The sequence below is a fragment of the Panthera onca genome, chromosome E3, assembly GCF_046562875.1.
Source record: "Panthera onca isolate mPanOnc1 chromosome E3, mPanOnc1 haplotype 2, whole genome shotgun sequence".
In the NCBI taxonomy this organism is placed as follows: Eukaryota; Metazoa; Chordata; class Mammalia; order Carnivora; family Felidae; genus Panthera; species Panthera onca.
Genome location: NC_138354.1, coordinates 38,251,348 through 38,266,323, shown reverse-complemented (window position 1 = coordinate 38,266,323; position 14,976 = coordinate 38,251,348). Strand labels below are relative to the sequence as shown.

Below are 14,976 nucleotides of genomic sequence, written 5' to 3'. Positions count from 1 at the left end.
TGGGCAGCCGAGACCCCCTTGGACCAAGCCTAGCCCCACACTCCATTAGAACCAGGTTCTAAGCGGGGCAAGGGGAGGGGTACCTTGATGCCATATGAGGGGAGAATGGAAAAACTGGGGAAGGGGTCCCCTGGAAGCTGCCTGTGAACCTCTGCGTGAGTAGTAGCATGGCATGTGTAAGCCCAGGCCCAGCACTGGGGTAAGGGATGCACCCTTTAGGTAGGTGTGTGGGCTCTCTCCATCAGCAACAACTGGACAGGGAGGTGAGAAGCTTGGGGGCCTGTCACAAAGTCCTGTTCCTTAGGGAGGGTTAGGTTGCAGCACCACCCCCCAGGGGCATCTGTGGACCCTCCTGAGGGCTCTAGGGAACATAGGGCCATCTCACCGAAGCCACACAGTACCCACTGCAAACTCAAATGCTTCAGGAATGTGAGCGGGTGGAGTGCTCCTGGTGGAAGACACCTGGGAGTTGTGGGGACAGGGGTGGCCAGTGAGCCTCGGCTTCCATCAGAGGGGGCAGCTACTCCTCGGCCCTGGCCCAGAGTTCCTACTGAAGGGCAAGCTGGGAAGTCCCATTTTGATGTGAAACCACCGGATTTTTCAATGTTGGCAATGGCTTCAAAGTTTTAAAAAGTCCCAAACCAGCCAAATGAAACACACCAGAGATCCAGCACCGGCCCAGGAGCAGAGGTTCACAAGTCATGCCCCACATCTCCATACCAAGACAAGCATGCAATACAGGCCAGGCTGGAGGGGATGGCGGGTACCCCAAAGCCTTCTGGAAGCTGGCAGCTGAGCTGGTCCCCAAAGGCTCTGAGGCATGATTCTGACCACAAACATGGAGCAAGAGGGCAGAGCATTTTCCTGGAATACTCCAAGGCAGGGAGTTTTTCTGGACTAGTCCAGTCCCTGGCACCCACCCCTCCTGCCTGTCAAGGGCCACCATCAGCTGCACCCAGGCCCCACTCACTGAGCGTGAGGCCCAACCTCCCAGTTCATCCCACCCCGTCCAGCACAATGGTAAAAGTGGGGCCTTGGGCAGACGGTCACTTCCCTTCCTGTGTCTCAGTCCCTTCATCTAAAATGTGGAGAATGTGGTCCAGGGATGCTCACCTCCCTGAAAGCCCTCATGGCTAAAAGCACCCCCGAACTCAGATTTGGCATTAGAGATTGTACTTAAGAGGCTCTCAGAGGGCTCTCTGTGGCCTGCCCAAAAGTTTTTGAAATTGGGATTAGCTACCAACAGTAACACATTGACAGATTTCACCTCAAAAAAACAAACAAACAAACAAACAAACAAAAAACAAGAAAAAAACCAAAAAACAGATTCGCAGTTTCTGTTGAAAAACCTGCAACTCTCACAGACTGGAGCAGGTCATAGGGGTTGAGCCCTTACACCAACCCTCACCCACCCACTCCGGCCTCTCCAGGTCCCCACAAACTCTGGGGTCAGTCCTCAAGTTTGTATTACCCTTATATCACCTGCCTGTTGTGTCACAGGCATCCGGGTTTGGGACTCTTGGCCTCGATATTCTCTTCTTTTTCACACGAAAAACAGGGGCCCGCCCAGGGTTGTATGGCGAACTAGTGGCAGACCAGACTGGAGCGCGGGACTCCTGATTCCCTCGGTCAGGAGGTGGAGTATTAGGTTGCCCGGCGGAACGACCCCTTCAGCGGAGAGAGGAGGCGGGTCTCTGTCGGCCCCGCCCCGCCCCATGGGGAGCGGCCCCGCCCCCGGCCCTTAAAGAGCGACCCGCCTCCTAGCCAGCCGACTCCGCAGCCCAAACCCCGGGCGGGGAGACACCGACGCTGCTGCCTCGGGACCCTGGAACCAAGGACGCTTCCAGGCCGGCCGGCCCACCCCGCCCGGCTCCCGCCGCCGCCGCCGCCCGGTGAGTGTCTGCCGGGCTGGGGCGCTGCGGGCGGAGACGGGGGGGCGCTAGGGGGCGGGCTGTGCAACGCGCTGATCACGCGCGCGAACCCCCCCTATCGCGCGCACACGCACTCAGGACCGACACCTGGACCCCAGCCCCGCACGATCACCCGGGCGCAGGGCGGGCGGGCCCCGTGCACCCCCTGCCCGCGCCCGAGTCGACCCCTCCTCCTGTAGTGCCGGACAACCCCACGGCCGCGCGCGCACCCGCGCGCGCGCACAAGGCTCACGGGCCAGTAGCCGGCAGGGCTGCGAGCAGACAAAATAAACACCCCCTCCCTCGCTTCCTCCTCCCACGGCTGGGCCCTCCGGCATGACCAGTTTTATGAATCAAACCCCTTTGAGGGGATAGCCAAGCCATAGTCTTGAGTTACTTTTACCTCCTGGAGTGGGACACTCTGGTTCTGGGCCTGGAGCCCTCCGTGCCCCTGTGCAGATCTGGGCAGATCGGCCGCCTGGGTATTGAGGACCCTTGTCACCCAGGGCAGAGCAGGGGGCCAATAGGCATGCAACCCTGAGGAGGAGTCGGGGGTGGCTACGAGGTATTTGACGCCCCATGGGTCACGAGGGACAGACCTTGGCTGGCTCGGACCCTTCATTTTCCAGATATTAGGGTGTTCTGTCTCTGCCTCTGCCATGGACAGGGCTCTGCTTGGGCTATGAACCCAATGGCCTGGAGCCAGCTTAGTCCTTTGTGTCCCTGGGCTGGCAGCTCTGGGGCCTGAGGGCTGCTGAGGTCCCCTGTGGTCACTGGCAGGCCAGGCAATTGGTGCCAACCATTCTGCCTTGCCCCCATTCGTTAAAGATTACCACACCAGGGTCACTGACTGCCTCTCCTGCTGGGGCCCAGGGGTGGAGTCTGAAAGGTGGGAAGGAGGAAATGGCCCTGAGGGTCCCAGTGTCCCCCCCCCCCCCCCCCCGCTTGCCTTTTGGCAAAGGCAGGTGAGGTTCTGGAAGAGGCACCAGGACGCAGAGCCCTCTTCTCCAGGCCTAAAGCTTCTGGGGCTGGGTAACTGTACTAAAATTTAAAGGTTCCTTCCCAGTCAGCTGGACTTTGAGTGTTGGGAGCATAGAAGGGTAGCTAGGTGGGTGCCCTCCAAGTGCGGTCCATTTGAACTGACTCAGAGGGTAGCGAAGTCCAGCATGGGCCCAGCTGTTGGCAAGGCCCAAAAGGGATAAAGCAGGCGGGTGGGGGGATGGGAGAGCAGTCCCCTGGGCTGGCTGTCTTCTCCCAGGGGACTCAGCCCCCAGAGCTTCTGTAAACAGAGTGTCAGAGGCAGGAAGAGGGCTCTGGTAATGAGCAGCCCAGCTGGATTCCCTCCAGACCATTATCTGGCCCAGGGAGGGGGGATGAGCACACACGTGCCAGGCTGGGGGCCTGGGCACTGCCTGTCCCCACCTCCCCCAGTTGCAGACTGAAACAGCTACCCTGGGACCTGTGGGTCCAGAGGGTCAGATGGGGTCAGTGGGGGGTTGCTGTCCAGGGCATTTGCTTTCTCCACACTCTGGAAGTGGGGGAGGAGGGATTGAACACAAAAAGCCAGACCCGTGCTCTCCTTAGGAAGCCTCCTCCGGCAGGCATGGAGATGCCCTGGGCAGGAGACGGGTCCACAGTCTCTTGACTCCCATTCCTGACACCCCTACTAATGCCTTGGGGGGGCTGGAACAAGTCCCACGTAAAGATAGTCGAGTCCCCATGGGGTCTCATAAGTGAACCCCATCCCTGAGCTGGGCAGCTCCTGGGAAAAGGAAAATGGGGTCTCAGGTGGGCCCAGGAGGTAGCTCCCACCTCAGCAGGCCAGCCAGCCAGCCCCCTTGGGGACCAGAGAGAAGGCTAGGGTGAGTCTGTCCCACAGAGGCATCCCTGACCATTGGGAGGCCCTGAGCTCTTGGAAAAGGCAACAGTGCCACCTAACCCGGTTAGTGACCCCTCCTATAAGCCCCCCTCAGCTCCCCTTAAGAGTCCCTCCCTGAGCCAGGGAGCCCAAGGCTCTGCACTGCCAAGAAAACCAGCTCCCCTCACTGCTGTGGAATTTGCAAGATTTCTTGGAGAAGGGGGAGGGTGTGTGTGTGTGTGTGTGTGTGTGTGTGTGTGTGTGTGCGCGCGCGTGTGTGTGTGTGTGTGTCAGAGCACAGCCCAATGGGCGTGTGTCTGGCGTGGGCATGTGTCTGCGCGCGCGTGACTGGAACAGGGCTGTGTTTGGGGGCGGGCAAGGGTGCTGCGGGAGTCTGAGTGCACCACAGGCGGACAGGGGCTCAGCCTTCTTCCTTTTATCGGTTTCCACATTCCAGAGTCAGCCGGATTGCTTTCCCTCAGCTGGCTGGTCCGCCTGGCCGGCCAGGCCCTCAAGCCTCCCCCACTTTTCCTCATTCCAGCCTCTCTGGGTATGAGGAGGCTGAAGCAGGCTTCCTTGAGCCACCTTGGTTTTGGAGGGTAGAGGCAGGCAAGGGGCCAGTTCTCCAGGTTGGGGATGGTCCCCCAACCAGTCTCCTCCAGGGGAATGCAATAAGGCTCTGACATTCCTCCGCGGCTGCCTGAGAGATTTAATTAAAGAGGGAGGAGAGAACTGGCTTGCAATGAGAAGGGGCTGGGGCTGGGGCAGTCACTGGGGCCCCTACTGGCCCTGGGCCTGGACGGGCAGCAGTAAGAATTGAGAGACCCAGGCACAGGGGACCAGGTTGTGGCTCCCCTGAGCCACTCGTGGACCCCAGAAAAGGCCATTTCTGCCACAGGGAAACTGAGTACCCTGGGCACGGCAAATGAGAAGGGCAAGACCCCTCTAGGGCCACTTACTTCTCAGTCCCTGCCTAGGCCCCAGACAACCTGGGCCCAGCTGGCTTGGGCTGGTGACCTCCCTTGGTGACTAAGGTCTTCCTCTGGCAAATTCAGGGTTAATTGCAGGGTTAGGGCCTTCCTTGATGAATGCTTGGCCCTGGGTGGGGACAGGGCAGCAAGGCAGCCCTGCGTCTGACTGGGCCCAGCCCCCGTGGCATCACACCTGCGTGTGCGGATGGTAGCATCTGGACTGGCCTATTTCTAGTTGGGCTGCAGCCACCAAATAGCTTCTGGGGCAGCAGGTGTCCTCTCCCAACAGAGTGGCACCTCTCCTGACTGAAATGACATATCTCGCCGCCCTGAGGGCCCACTTGAGCAGAATGGCTTTAGTCACTGGTCTCCCAGCCCTGGGCTGACAGGTCTGGTAGCTGCCAAGTCATCCATGGTGCCAAAGAAGGCAGCCACTTGGGGCCAGGCAGCTCCTGCCTTGGAGGAGTGGGGGCAGTGGGGAGGAGGGCCCAGCTCCTGCTCTTCTAGCGCTGCCAGCCAGCCACACCTGCCACATTTGTTGGGGATCCACACCCCTCCCCAGACAGGGAGAGAAGACTGACATCCAGACTGTCCCCCTTTGCAACCTTCTGCCCCAATGTCTGTAGGGGCGACTCACCCAAGGAGCCTCTCCTACACAACTCTGCCGGGGCCTTATCCCAGAAGTTCTCATTTAATTGCCCCAAGTTAGGGGTAGGGGTGGTAGTGGTGGTGGCGGAGGGCATCAGGAACTTTCCAAAGCTTCCCAGATGATTCTGATGTGCAGCTGGGGTTGAGAAACCTCTGGGTTATAGGTGGGAAACAGAAACCCAGAAAGGGAAGGAAACTGGATGGGGTCATGAAGTGGTGTCTGGGCCTCATCTGTAGAATGAGCAGAGCTGGCTGGGGAGGTACACAGAGTAAGGCAGAGAGGCGGAGACTAGTAAGGACTCCCAGCTTCATCACAGGGTCTGACTAAGGCCCCCAGCCCCACCTCAGCCCCTTCCCCTGAGGGCCTAGGACAGAGATTCTGACCTCTCAGCTTTGCTGTGCCCCAGGGATGGGGAGATAGGCGGACCCAGCCCAGGCTCTGAGCCTCCTCAGACACGTCAGCGAAACCGGAGCCAGCCGTCCTGGCCGCCGGCATGGTCCCCGCCTGCCTGGGGGGTTGGCAGACTCCTGGGCTGGGCTGCTGCCAGGCCTGGCCAGCAGTACTTAGCCTGGGGGGGGGGGGGGGTGCGGGCGGGAAGCACTGGGAGCCAGAGGCCCAGAGGCCCAGAGTCTCAGGGTCAGACCTGCAGCACCTGACCCCTGTGCCCACTCTGCAGTGTCTGGCACAGGAAGGGGCTGTGCTGGCCTCATCTGTTCATCTGTCCAACCCTATTCCCTCACCAGCCTTGTGGCCTTCCCCAGGAGCAGTGAGATGAGCAGCCTAAGGTCTGATGTGGTCACACAAATGCCTGGGTTCCACCCACTCACCAGTCCCTGCCTGACCCAGTGCCTGTGTGTGAGTGGGTGCCTCCAGGTGTCCCCTACACTCATAAGTGGGTGGGGGCACCAGGATCCCCCTGAGAGCTCCTCCCTCTGCTCCCTTTCCCCACCTCCAGGTCATAGGCTGAAGGGGGGCTGGCCAAAGGTCAGCTCATTCCCCCACCCACTGCCAGAACTAAATACACCCCTCATCAGTCGGCTTTCTCCAATTCCTACTCTCCCACACCCAAGGGTGGAGGAAAGAGGGCAGCCTCTGCATGGAAGCCTCCCCTGGACCCAAGGGACCTCCTGTCTGTGCTGAAAGTGGCACAAAACCCCCCTCACACCATGGCATCCTCACCCTGTATGTGCAGAAGGCAGGGCTCAGGTTTTATGGGTAACACCTTCAGTAACAAATGTTTACTGAGCACTTAGCATGCGCTCCAAGAACAAACTAAACAGCCCTGACAATGAGGCGCTATAACCAGGACCCCTCCCAACTCCCCGCCTTCACAGATGAGAAGGGAAGTAAAGGGCCATGGCCAGGCTCTCATACAGCTAGGCTGGGACTGCAGACAGTGGGACCTTAAAGCCCCATCCCAGCAACTGTCCCCTGGAGGGCAGCAAGGCCAGCAGCAAGAGCTTGGGCCTCTGTTTCCTGCTTCTTCCCATCACACCACGGTGGGGCCAGGTCAAGGCAAGTCTGCAGAGTCCAGGTTTAAGAGAAGAGACCTGGACCCTTTGCCCTCCTCCCACCCCACCCCCCAAAGCCTCAGGGCTGCCTCCAAAAGTCTCCCCCCACCCTCTGCAGAGGGAAAGGTCCTACCTCCCTGCCTTGGGTCAGCAGATCAGATATCAAAGCCCAGGCCCCTGGTCCTTCAGAGCTGCTGGAATTGTAATGGCCAGGAAAGCCGTGACCTCCCATGAGAGACCCCACCCCCAAAGCACACACACACCAGAACGAGCCCAGACAGGCAGAATCACTCCCAGAACTTGTTAAAAGAACTTCCCCATTTAAAAACAAACAGAACAACACACAACTACAACTCTGGGTGCTCAGAACAACTCCAGAGAGTGAGGCAGGGCTGGGGTGAAAACGAGGCCCAGAAGTGAACAGGGACTTGGGAAGCTACTTAGGGGCTGAACTTGGGCCTACACTCAGGTCTCTATCTCCTGTAGCTCTACTGCCCACCCCCTCCATGGTCAGTCTTCACCTTCTGGGTCCCTTCTGGGGACTCTGTGGTCTCCTCTTGGTGCCAGGACAGCCGACAGCGGAGCCCCCAGAGCCGCCAGCACCCACCTTCCCATTTCCCAAAGCCCCCATGCTGACTCCTCACTGGGCAGGTGGAGCAGGGCTCTACATCCTAGCTGCTGCCTGCTGGGGTCTTCCCAGCCCAAGATGCCGATTGCTCTTGTGGCCCAGCCCCTGCTCCCCACCAACTCGGCCAAATTGCCGCTCTATGGCTAGACGGACCTACAGCGAGCGTCTCTGCCTCCCTCCCCGTGATGACTTTATTGATTAAAGGGCCAACAGACTCTGGAGTGAAGCCCAGAGCCCAGGCTGATGCCTCCTCCGTGTAGACTGGGGAACACCCTCCAGCATGCACCCCAGGCCCCCAGGGGCCACGCCCGGCTGCTCTGTGTTTAAGCGCTTCCAGTCGTAGGAGGTGCTGCCTGTAACGCCTGGGCAGACAGCGGAGAAACAGAGGCTCTGAGAGAAAAACACAGTCTATGGCCTCATGGCTGGGGTGCCCCTGGCCCAGGTTGCCTGACTGGAGCATGAGCTCTTAACTACGACCTTATACAAAACCCAGAGGGAGCTGAAGCCACAGGGGTGGCCACGTGTAGGGTCCCCTCCCATCCTGGAGCCTGGCTGCTCCCTTCCTGACCCTGCCGGCCCCACGGGGAGGGCTGATTCAGGGGGAAGCGGCTCACCCCACACGTGGATGTGGGGGGTGGGGGTCGCACACAGCCCACATCTGGAGGCCAGGCCACACCCACGGCCTTCTGAGTCAGTGAGGGTGGAACGGGTCCACTCCGGGGAGGAGGCTGGGTGCGGTGCACGCAGCCCCCTCGGGACGGTGCCGGCAGGGCCAGCAGGGGCACAAAGCCTTCCAGGTTCTGGTCCAAGCGTCATCTGAGGTTCAGCACGAGGCCCTGCCCCAGCACTCACTTGGCAAAGGTGAGCTAGGCATGCTCTGGGACACACGGGAGCAGGCAGGGTCTCCCCTCGGGGTGGGGATGGTAGAGCCAGGACCTTAGACAGCCAGGGAAGGGGCACCAGCTGGAGGTCGAGGAAGGCCTCCCTGGCTGGCCTGTGAAAGGTGGTCATCGGTGTTAACTAGGGGCGCAGAGGCTGATAGCCCCTCTTCTCTGGCACAGGGGACCCTGCAGGCAGGCCGGGCCTGGGCGGGCCCAACCTGGGTAGCAGGCCTTTACCTAGAGCTGGTCTCCCCAGTGACTTGTCTAGTCTGTCCTGGGACCACCTGCCCCCCCTCTTCTGCCTCACATTGCTGGAGCCCATGTTCCTGGGGGAGGAGCCCGACGGAGGGCAGCAGGGCAGAACACAGGCTGGATTGGGGTGGGGGGCACGTTACCTGCCATGGCCTGATGGCTGGCAGGCATGGGGGAAGGGGAGGCTGAGGCCCAGCACAAAAGGCCCTTGTGTGAGCAGAAGGCGCCTGGAGGGGAGGAGTGCTGGCCTCTCAGGGACTCTAGGGGCCCAGAGAGTGGGGACTGCTGCTAGGGTGGCCCCTGGGCTCCTCACAGGAACCTGAGTGAAGGGGGGCCCGTGCTGTGGCCCCATTCTGTCTTGAGCAGTTCCAACTACGAGCTGGGGCCCAGAACAGCAGAGGGAGCACCCCCCCACCCCGCCCCGGGCAGGACTGGGCCCCACATCAGGAGGGGAGGACCATCATGGACTGCAGGCCTAGCTGCACCTGGACGTGGTTAAGGACCTGGGCTCCGGCTCAGATTTCCCGGCAGTGGGGCGGCAAATCACTGCACCTCCTGGAGCCCCCCTCTCTCCTATCATCTGGGAGCAATGAGAATAGTTTCCACCTGCTGTGGCTGCTGGGGGTGCCACGCGAGGGGACCATAAATGCTCAGTGTGCCAACAAGGGGAAGGAGTGTGCCTGCCGCTCCTCATTCTCAGTGCTCTGGCCAGAGCACACCCCAAGAAACAGCAGACAAACCAATCTGCAGAATGTTTCTAGGCCCAGCCCTGCTTCTGGGACCACCCCGCAACCAGTGTCCCTCCACCTGCCCCGGGTCAGTCTGGGGAGGCCAGGACCCCCACCTTTAGATCTGTCATCACACCTCAGAGATGAGAGATCTGAAGACCAGGGGACACCTGCCAAGGGCTTAGGCCCTCCTCTGCCCCCTCCCGTAGGAGCGTCCCCCACCCTGGCCAAGTCCTGGCGGGCCCTCAGCTCCCATATGGGGCAGGTCTGACTTCATAAGTGGAAAAACACCGATCCCATAGTTTCCGTGTGAAGTCTTCCCGCCGCAGTCTCTCTCACTTGGAGGACACAGAGCGTGGCGGCAGGGGCCAGCGGCACGGGGCAGTCAGCTTCTCTGCTTACGCGCTGGCTGCCCGCCCCTTCTCTCCCAGACGCTGTGGGGAGGGGCTGCCGCTCTAGGACCCACCACGCTCCCTCCTGGCCTGTCCACCTCAGCAGAGGCAAGGGGGGGAGGAGGGGTGGGGCTGGAACTGCAGGGAGGGCACAGAGCCTGATGCTTTCTGACCACGTGTTCTCCCTGAGCCGCAGAGGCAAGAGGGCTGGGGTTAAGGAGAAGGGGATTTTCATGATCACTGAGTGTTTGGGGGCCAGCCTCCCTGTGCACACATCAGCCCACTAAACCCTGGTGACAGCGCAGGAAGTAGCAACTGATAGCCTAACGAAGTCATGTGACTGCTCAAAGTCACTCAGTGAGAGACTGATGGGGCCGGGGCAGGAACGAGGCCAGGGCACTGGGGACCTGACTCATAACTACTGTGCGCTGTCAGATTTGGGGGCAGGGAGTGACGAAGGGGGCTGGGAATTCCCTTCTTGGTCCTTCCTGGCGTGGCTGTCCCCTGGGTCCCTGACTCATGGTCTCCTGTCTCTACCACTTCTCTGCTCCCAGGACCCAGAAGATGTACCCCAGAATCCCTCTGCCCCCAATGCTGCTGCCACTGCTGCTGCTGCTGCTGGCCCCAGGCCCCGGAGTGCAGTGCTGCCCGACAGGCTGCCAGTGCAACCAGCCGCAGACGGTCTTCTGTGCTGCCCGCCAGGGAACCACAGTGCCCCGGGACGTGCCCCCTGACACAGCAAGCCTTTATGTCTTCGAGAACGGCATCACCACACTCGATGCAGGCAGCTTTGCCAGCCTGCCAGGGCTGCAGCTCCTAGACCTGTCACAGAACCAGCTCGCCAGCCTGCCCGGCGGGGTCTTCCAACCACTCGCCAACCTCAGCAACCTGGACCTGACTGCCAACAGGCTGCGCGAGATCACCAACGAGACCTTCCGCGGCCTGCGGCGCCTAGAGCGCCTCTACCTGGGCAAGAACCGCATCCGCCACATCCAGCCCGGAGCCTTTGACACACTAGACAGCCTCCTGGAGCTCAAGCTGCAGGACAACGAGCTGCGGGCCCTGCCCCCGCTGCACCTGCCGCGCCTGCTGCTGCTCGACCTCAGTCACAACAGCCTCCCGGCCCTGGAGCCTGGCACCTTGGACACTGCCAACGTGGAGGCACTGAGGCTGGCCGGCCTGGGACTGCGGCGGCTGGACGAGGGGCTCTTTGGCCGCTTACGCAACCTCCACGACCTGGATGTGTCCGACAACCAGCTGGAGCGAGTCCCGCCGGCCATCCGGGGCCTCCGGGGACTGACACGCCTGCGGCTAGCCGGTAACACCCGCATTGCCCAGCTGCGGCCCGAGAGCCTGGCCGGCCTGGTGGCCCTGCAAGAGCTGGACCTGAGCAACCTGAGCCTGCAGGCGCTCCCACACGAGCTCTCTACCCTCTTCCCCCGCCTGCGGCTCCTGGCGGCCGCCCGCAACCCCTTCAACTGCGTGTGTCCCCTCAGCTGGTTTGGCCCTTGGGTGCGGGAGAGCCGCGTAGCACTGGCCAGCCCGGAGGAGACACGCTGCCACTTCCCACCCAAGAACGCTGGCCGGCTGCTCCTAGACCTTGAATATGCTGACTTTGGCTGCCCAGCCACCACCACCACGGCCACGGCACCCACCACAAAGCCCATGGCTTGGGGGCCAACTCTCTCACCTTCCAGTCCAGCTCCCACCTGGCTCAGCCCCACGCAGCCTGCCACGGAGGCCCCCAGCCTGCCGCCTGCCGCCCCACCCACTCTGGGAGCTCCCCCGAGGCCCCAGGACTGCCCAGCGTCCATCTGCCTCAACGGGGGCACCTGTCACCTGGGGGTGCACGGCCACCTGGAGTGCCTGTGCCCTGAGCTCTTCACAGGCCTCTACTGCGAGAGCCGGGTGAGGCAGGGGCCCCAGCCCAGCCCCGCCCCGGCCACGCCGGAGCCGCCGCAGCCCCTGCCCCTTGGCATCGAGCCAGCGAGCCCCACCTCCCTGCGCGTGGGGCTGCAGCGCTACCTGCAGGGCAGCACCGCGCAGCTCAGGAGCCTCCGCCTCACTTACCGTAACCTGTCAGGCCCCGACAAGCGGCCGGTGACGCTGCGGCTGCCCGCTTCGCTTGCTGAGTACACAGTCACCCAGCTGCGGCCCAACGCCACCTACTCCATCTGCGTCAGGCTTCTGGGGGCCGGGCGGGTGCCCGAGGGCGAAGAGGCCTGTGGGGAGGCCCGCACACCCCCAGCCGTCCGCTCCAACCATGCCCCTGTCACCCAGGCCCGGGAGGGCAACCTGCCGCTCCTCATCGCTCCCGCCCTGGCTGCAGTGCTCCTGGCCGCACTGGCTGCCGTGGGGGCAGCCTACTGTGTGCGGCGGGGACGGACGGCAGCGGATGCCACTCACGGCAAAGGACAAGTGGGGCCAGGGACTGGGCCCCTGGAGCTGGAGGGGGTGAAGGCCCCCTTGGAGCCAGGCCCCAAGGCGACTGAGGGCGGTGGGGAAGCTCCACCCAGTGGGCCGGAGTGTGAGGTGCCTCTCATGGGCTACCCGGGGGCCAGCCCCCAGGGGCCCCTCCCCACTAAGCCCTACATCTAAGCCCGGAAGCGACAGGCTGCCAGGCCAGGCTCTCAGCCCTGCTGGACCCGCCAGCACCCTCCTGCTGCCAGACCAAGGAAGTTCTCGGATCCCTACAAAGAGGACACATCAAGGTGAGGGCTGTGTGACCACAGCAAGATCCTGCCCCTCAGTCTCCTCATCTGTGAGATCCTGGGACGCAGGTGACCACCTCTAAGGTGGCGCTATGCCTGAGTGCCTACGAGGACGGCATCTGCCCGGTTCTCTGCAACGTGCACCTTCCCTGGGGAAGGGTGGGGCGGGCCCTGCCGTGTGCTGGTAACACAGGCCCAGGGCTGCCAGGCCCCCCTCCCAGGAGATCCTGGGGGCCAGTGAAGGAAGCCCCCAGAAAGACAGCAGAGGGAGAGAAAGGCTGGGGATGGGGCATGTGGCCCAGCCTCGGCCCCAAGGAGCAAAGGAACAAAAGAAACTGGAAAGACAGACGCTTAGGAACATGTTTTGCTTTGGTTTTTAAAAATATATTTATAAGAGATTCTTTCCCACTTATTCTGGGAAAATGTTTTTCAAACTCAGAGACAAGGACTTTGGTTTTTGTAAGACAAACAATGATATGAAGGCCTTTTGTAAGAAAAATAAAAGATGAAATGAGTGTGTTTCTCTGGCATGGCCCAGGGTACCTGGGTGGGTGTGGAGGTAAGCGGGAGGCCAGAACCCCCAGGGTGGGAGGGCTGCCGCTGAGGACTGTGCCAGGGTGGCCTGCCCTCCCGGGATCCTGCCCTGGGCTGTGTCTGCCCAGCCTCAGCTGGGGTGCCTGATTCAGTCTCTTGTTGAGACTGGGATGCAGGCCGGAGCCAGACGGGAGCTGGGCAGCTCCTAACCTTGAAGGAGAGAGGAACATGAGGGCAGCCTTACCTTGCCCAGGCCCAGTGGTCAGCCAGCAGGAACTGTACTGCCCCTGTGAAGCTGGGGAGGGCTCGTAGCAGATAAAGACTGAAAGACCGAGAGGGTCTGCAAGGGCTCCTCCTCAGGGAAGGGCCTGACAGGCAGTTCACCGCCTACCTTCCTCTGTGGAGGGAGTGCGCCTACTGCAGCAGGAGCCTGTGTCCGGGGCCCGGCACGACACACAGCCCAGCCCTGCCTGCAGTCCTGATGCCCTTCCACATGGGCTCGGGCTGGGAAAGCTTGCTCCCGGCCTCCTGTTCCAGCTGCAGAAAGGCACCTTGGAGGGGCAGCATGGATCCTGAAAGGCAGGAATCCTCTGGTGAGTGTGAAGGGACCCAGCCAGGGCTGTTTGGGGCAGGTGGCCCAGGGACAGGACAAAAGGTCTGAGCCTGGCTTGTGAAGGCCTGGTAGCCCTGTGATGCCCCTTTACTCTCTGCATTTGGGATGTGCCCAGGCTTTCCAGAAACCCCGGAAGTGGGAGTGTTTTCCAGGAAAGCCGCAGGCTGTGTGGGGGCAGGGCCAAGGATGTAGAGTGCAGTTCTGGCCCAGACTGGGTGCTGGAAGCTTGGGAACAGGGACGGATACACAGCACCTTCTCCCATGACCGTCGGACAGGAGGCAAAGTGGGCCCTGAGGCCTCAGAGAGGTGCTGTGACTGCTGAGCAAGCCTCCCCAAAGCCCCGAGCCTGTGTCTCCTCTGTGGGTCATGGCTCCTGAGCCTCACCAGCCTCACCCTGGCTGGAAGGAGGCAGCCCAGTCAGGTCTGGGGAGCAGGCCCTGTGGCTCAGGGCGTTGATGTCAGCGCCGAGTCAGGCCCAGCCACGCGAGGCTCTGGATTCAATTAGTGGCTGCTGAGGGTTCTGGCATGGGAAGGGAGGAGGTGGGCGGTGGGTCGTGTTGGGCAGCAGAGGATGGTGGCAGTGAGCCTGGGTGGGGCCCCTTCTTCCTGAGGCAGCGGCGGCAGCCCAGGTGGATTTCCTGTGAGCCTGGGTCCCATTAGGGGAGCAGTATGGCGAGGCCTGCCCTCCCCCTCGGCAGCCCTGTCAAAGGGGCCATTGTGGGCCCACGGGCCGCTGCTGAACACAGCGTGGCTGCTGAATAAATGTTTTCATTGCAAAGCCAAACCTGGCCTAGTGGGATGGCAGGGAGTGAGTGGGGGAGGTGGGACCTAAAGAAAGGGGCTAAACGCTTACTCCAGCCCTCCCAGAAAAGGGATTTGGGGTATCCCAGCAGATCAGGAGCTAGGGGATGAAGGGGTAGGGCGGGGGCAGGGGCAGAGTGGGAGACCAAGCCAAGATACAACCCTTACCCAGGACAATGCCCACGGCTCTGGGGCAGGGTCCAGGGATAGATGTAGGGAAACGCCAATTCTGACTGCTGGGTTTTTGCTGCCACAGGCCCTGTGCCATACGGGCTACACACGCTCCCACTAATGCCCAGCAAATCCTCTCCAGAAGAGAACCACAGCCTGGGAGAGGTGAGCTGGCAGCTTGCTCACCGCAGGCGGGGATAGGATCCCAACACGGGCTCCCTGGCCCAGGATGGGGTGGCCAGCCACGTGGGCGTCCAGGAGAGGGGCAGGGCCACTGTGAACAGCAGAAGCTCCGCAGTGGGAAGCAGCAGAAACTGAACCCCAGCCTCCACCCTGCACAGCCTGGCTGCTGGGGTGTTCTCAAC

General features: G+C 61.7%; 2 protein-coding genes across 2 annotated transcripts in view; one reads left to right on the top strand and one right to left on the bottom strand.

Moving 5' to 3' along the window:
• CORO7 (coronin 7) overlaps positions 1 to 14,976 on the bottom strand; it is a 56,832-nt gene that overhangs the window by 10,894 nt on the left and 30,962 nt on the right. The window lies entirely within an intron of this gene.
• Positions 1,651 to 13,006, top strand: VASN (vasorin). Its single transcript, XM_060648320.3, has 2 exons — positions 1,651 to 1,892; positions 10,335 to 13,006. The coding sequence occupies exon 2, from the start codon at positions 10,345 to 10,347 to the stop codon at positions 12,376 to 12,378; it is 2,034 nt and encodes a 677-aa protein (XP_060504303.1). The 5' UTR covers positions 1,651 to 1,892; positions 10,335 to 10,344; the 3' UTR covers positions 12,379 to 13,006.

Bases quoted from the DNA above. Each gene is read 5' to 3' on its own strand.
- VASN (XM_060648320.3), top strand. From the start codon at position 10,345: ATGTACCCCAGAATCCCTCTGCCCCCAATGCTGCTGCCACTGCTGCTG.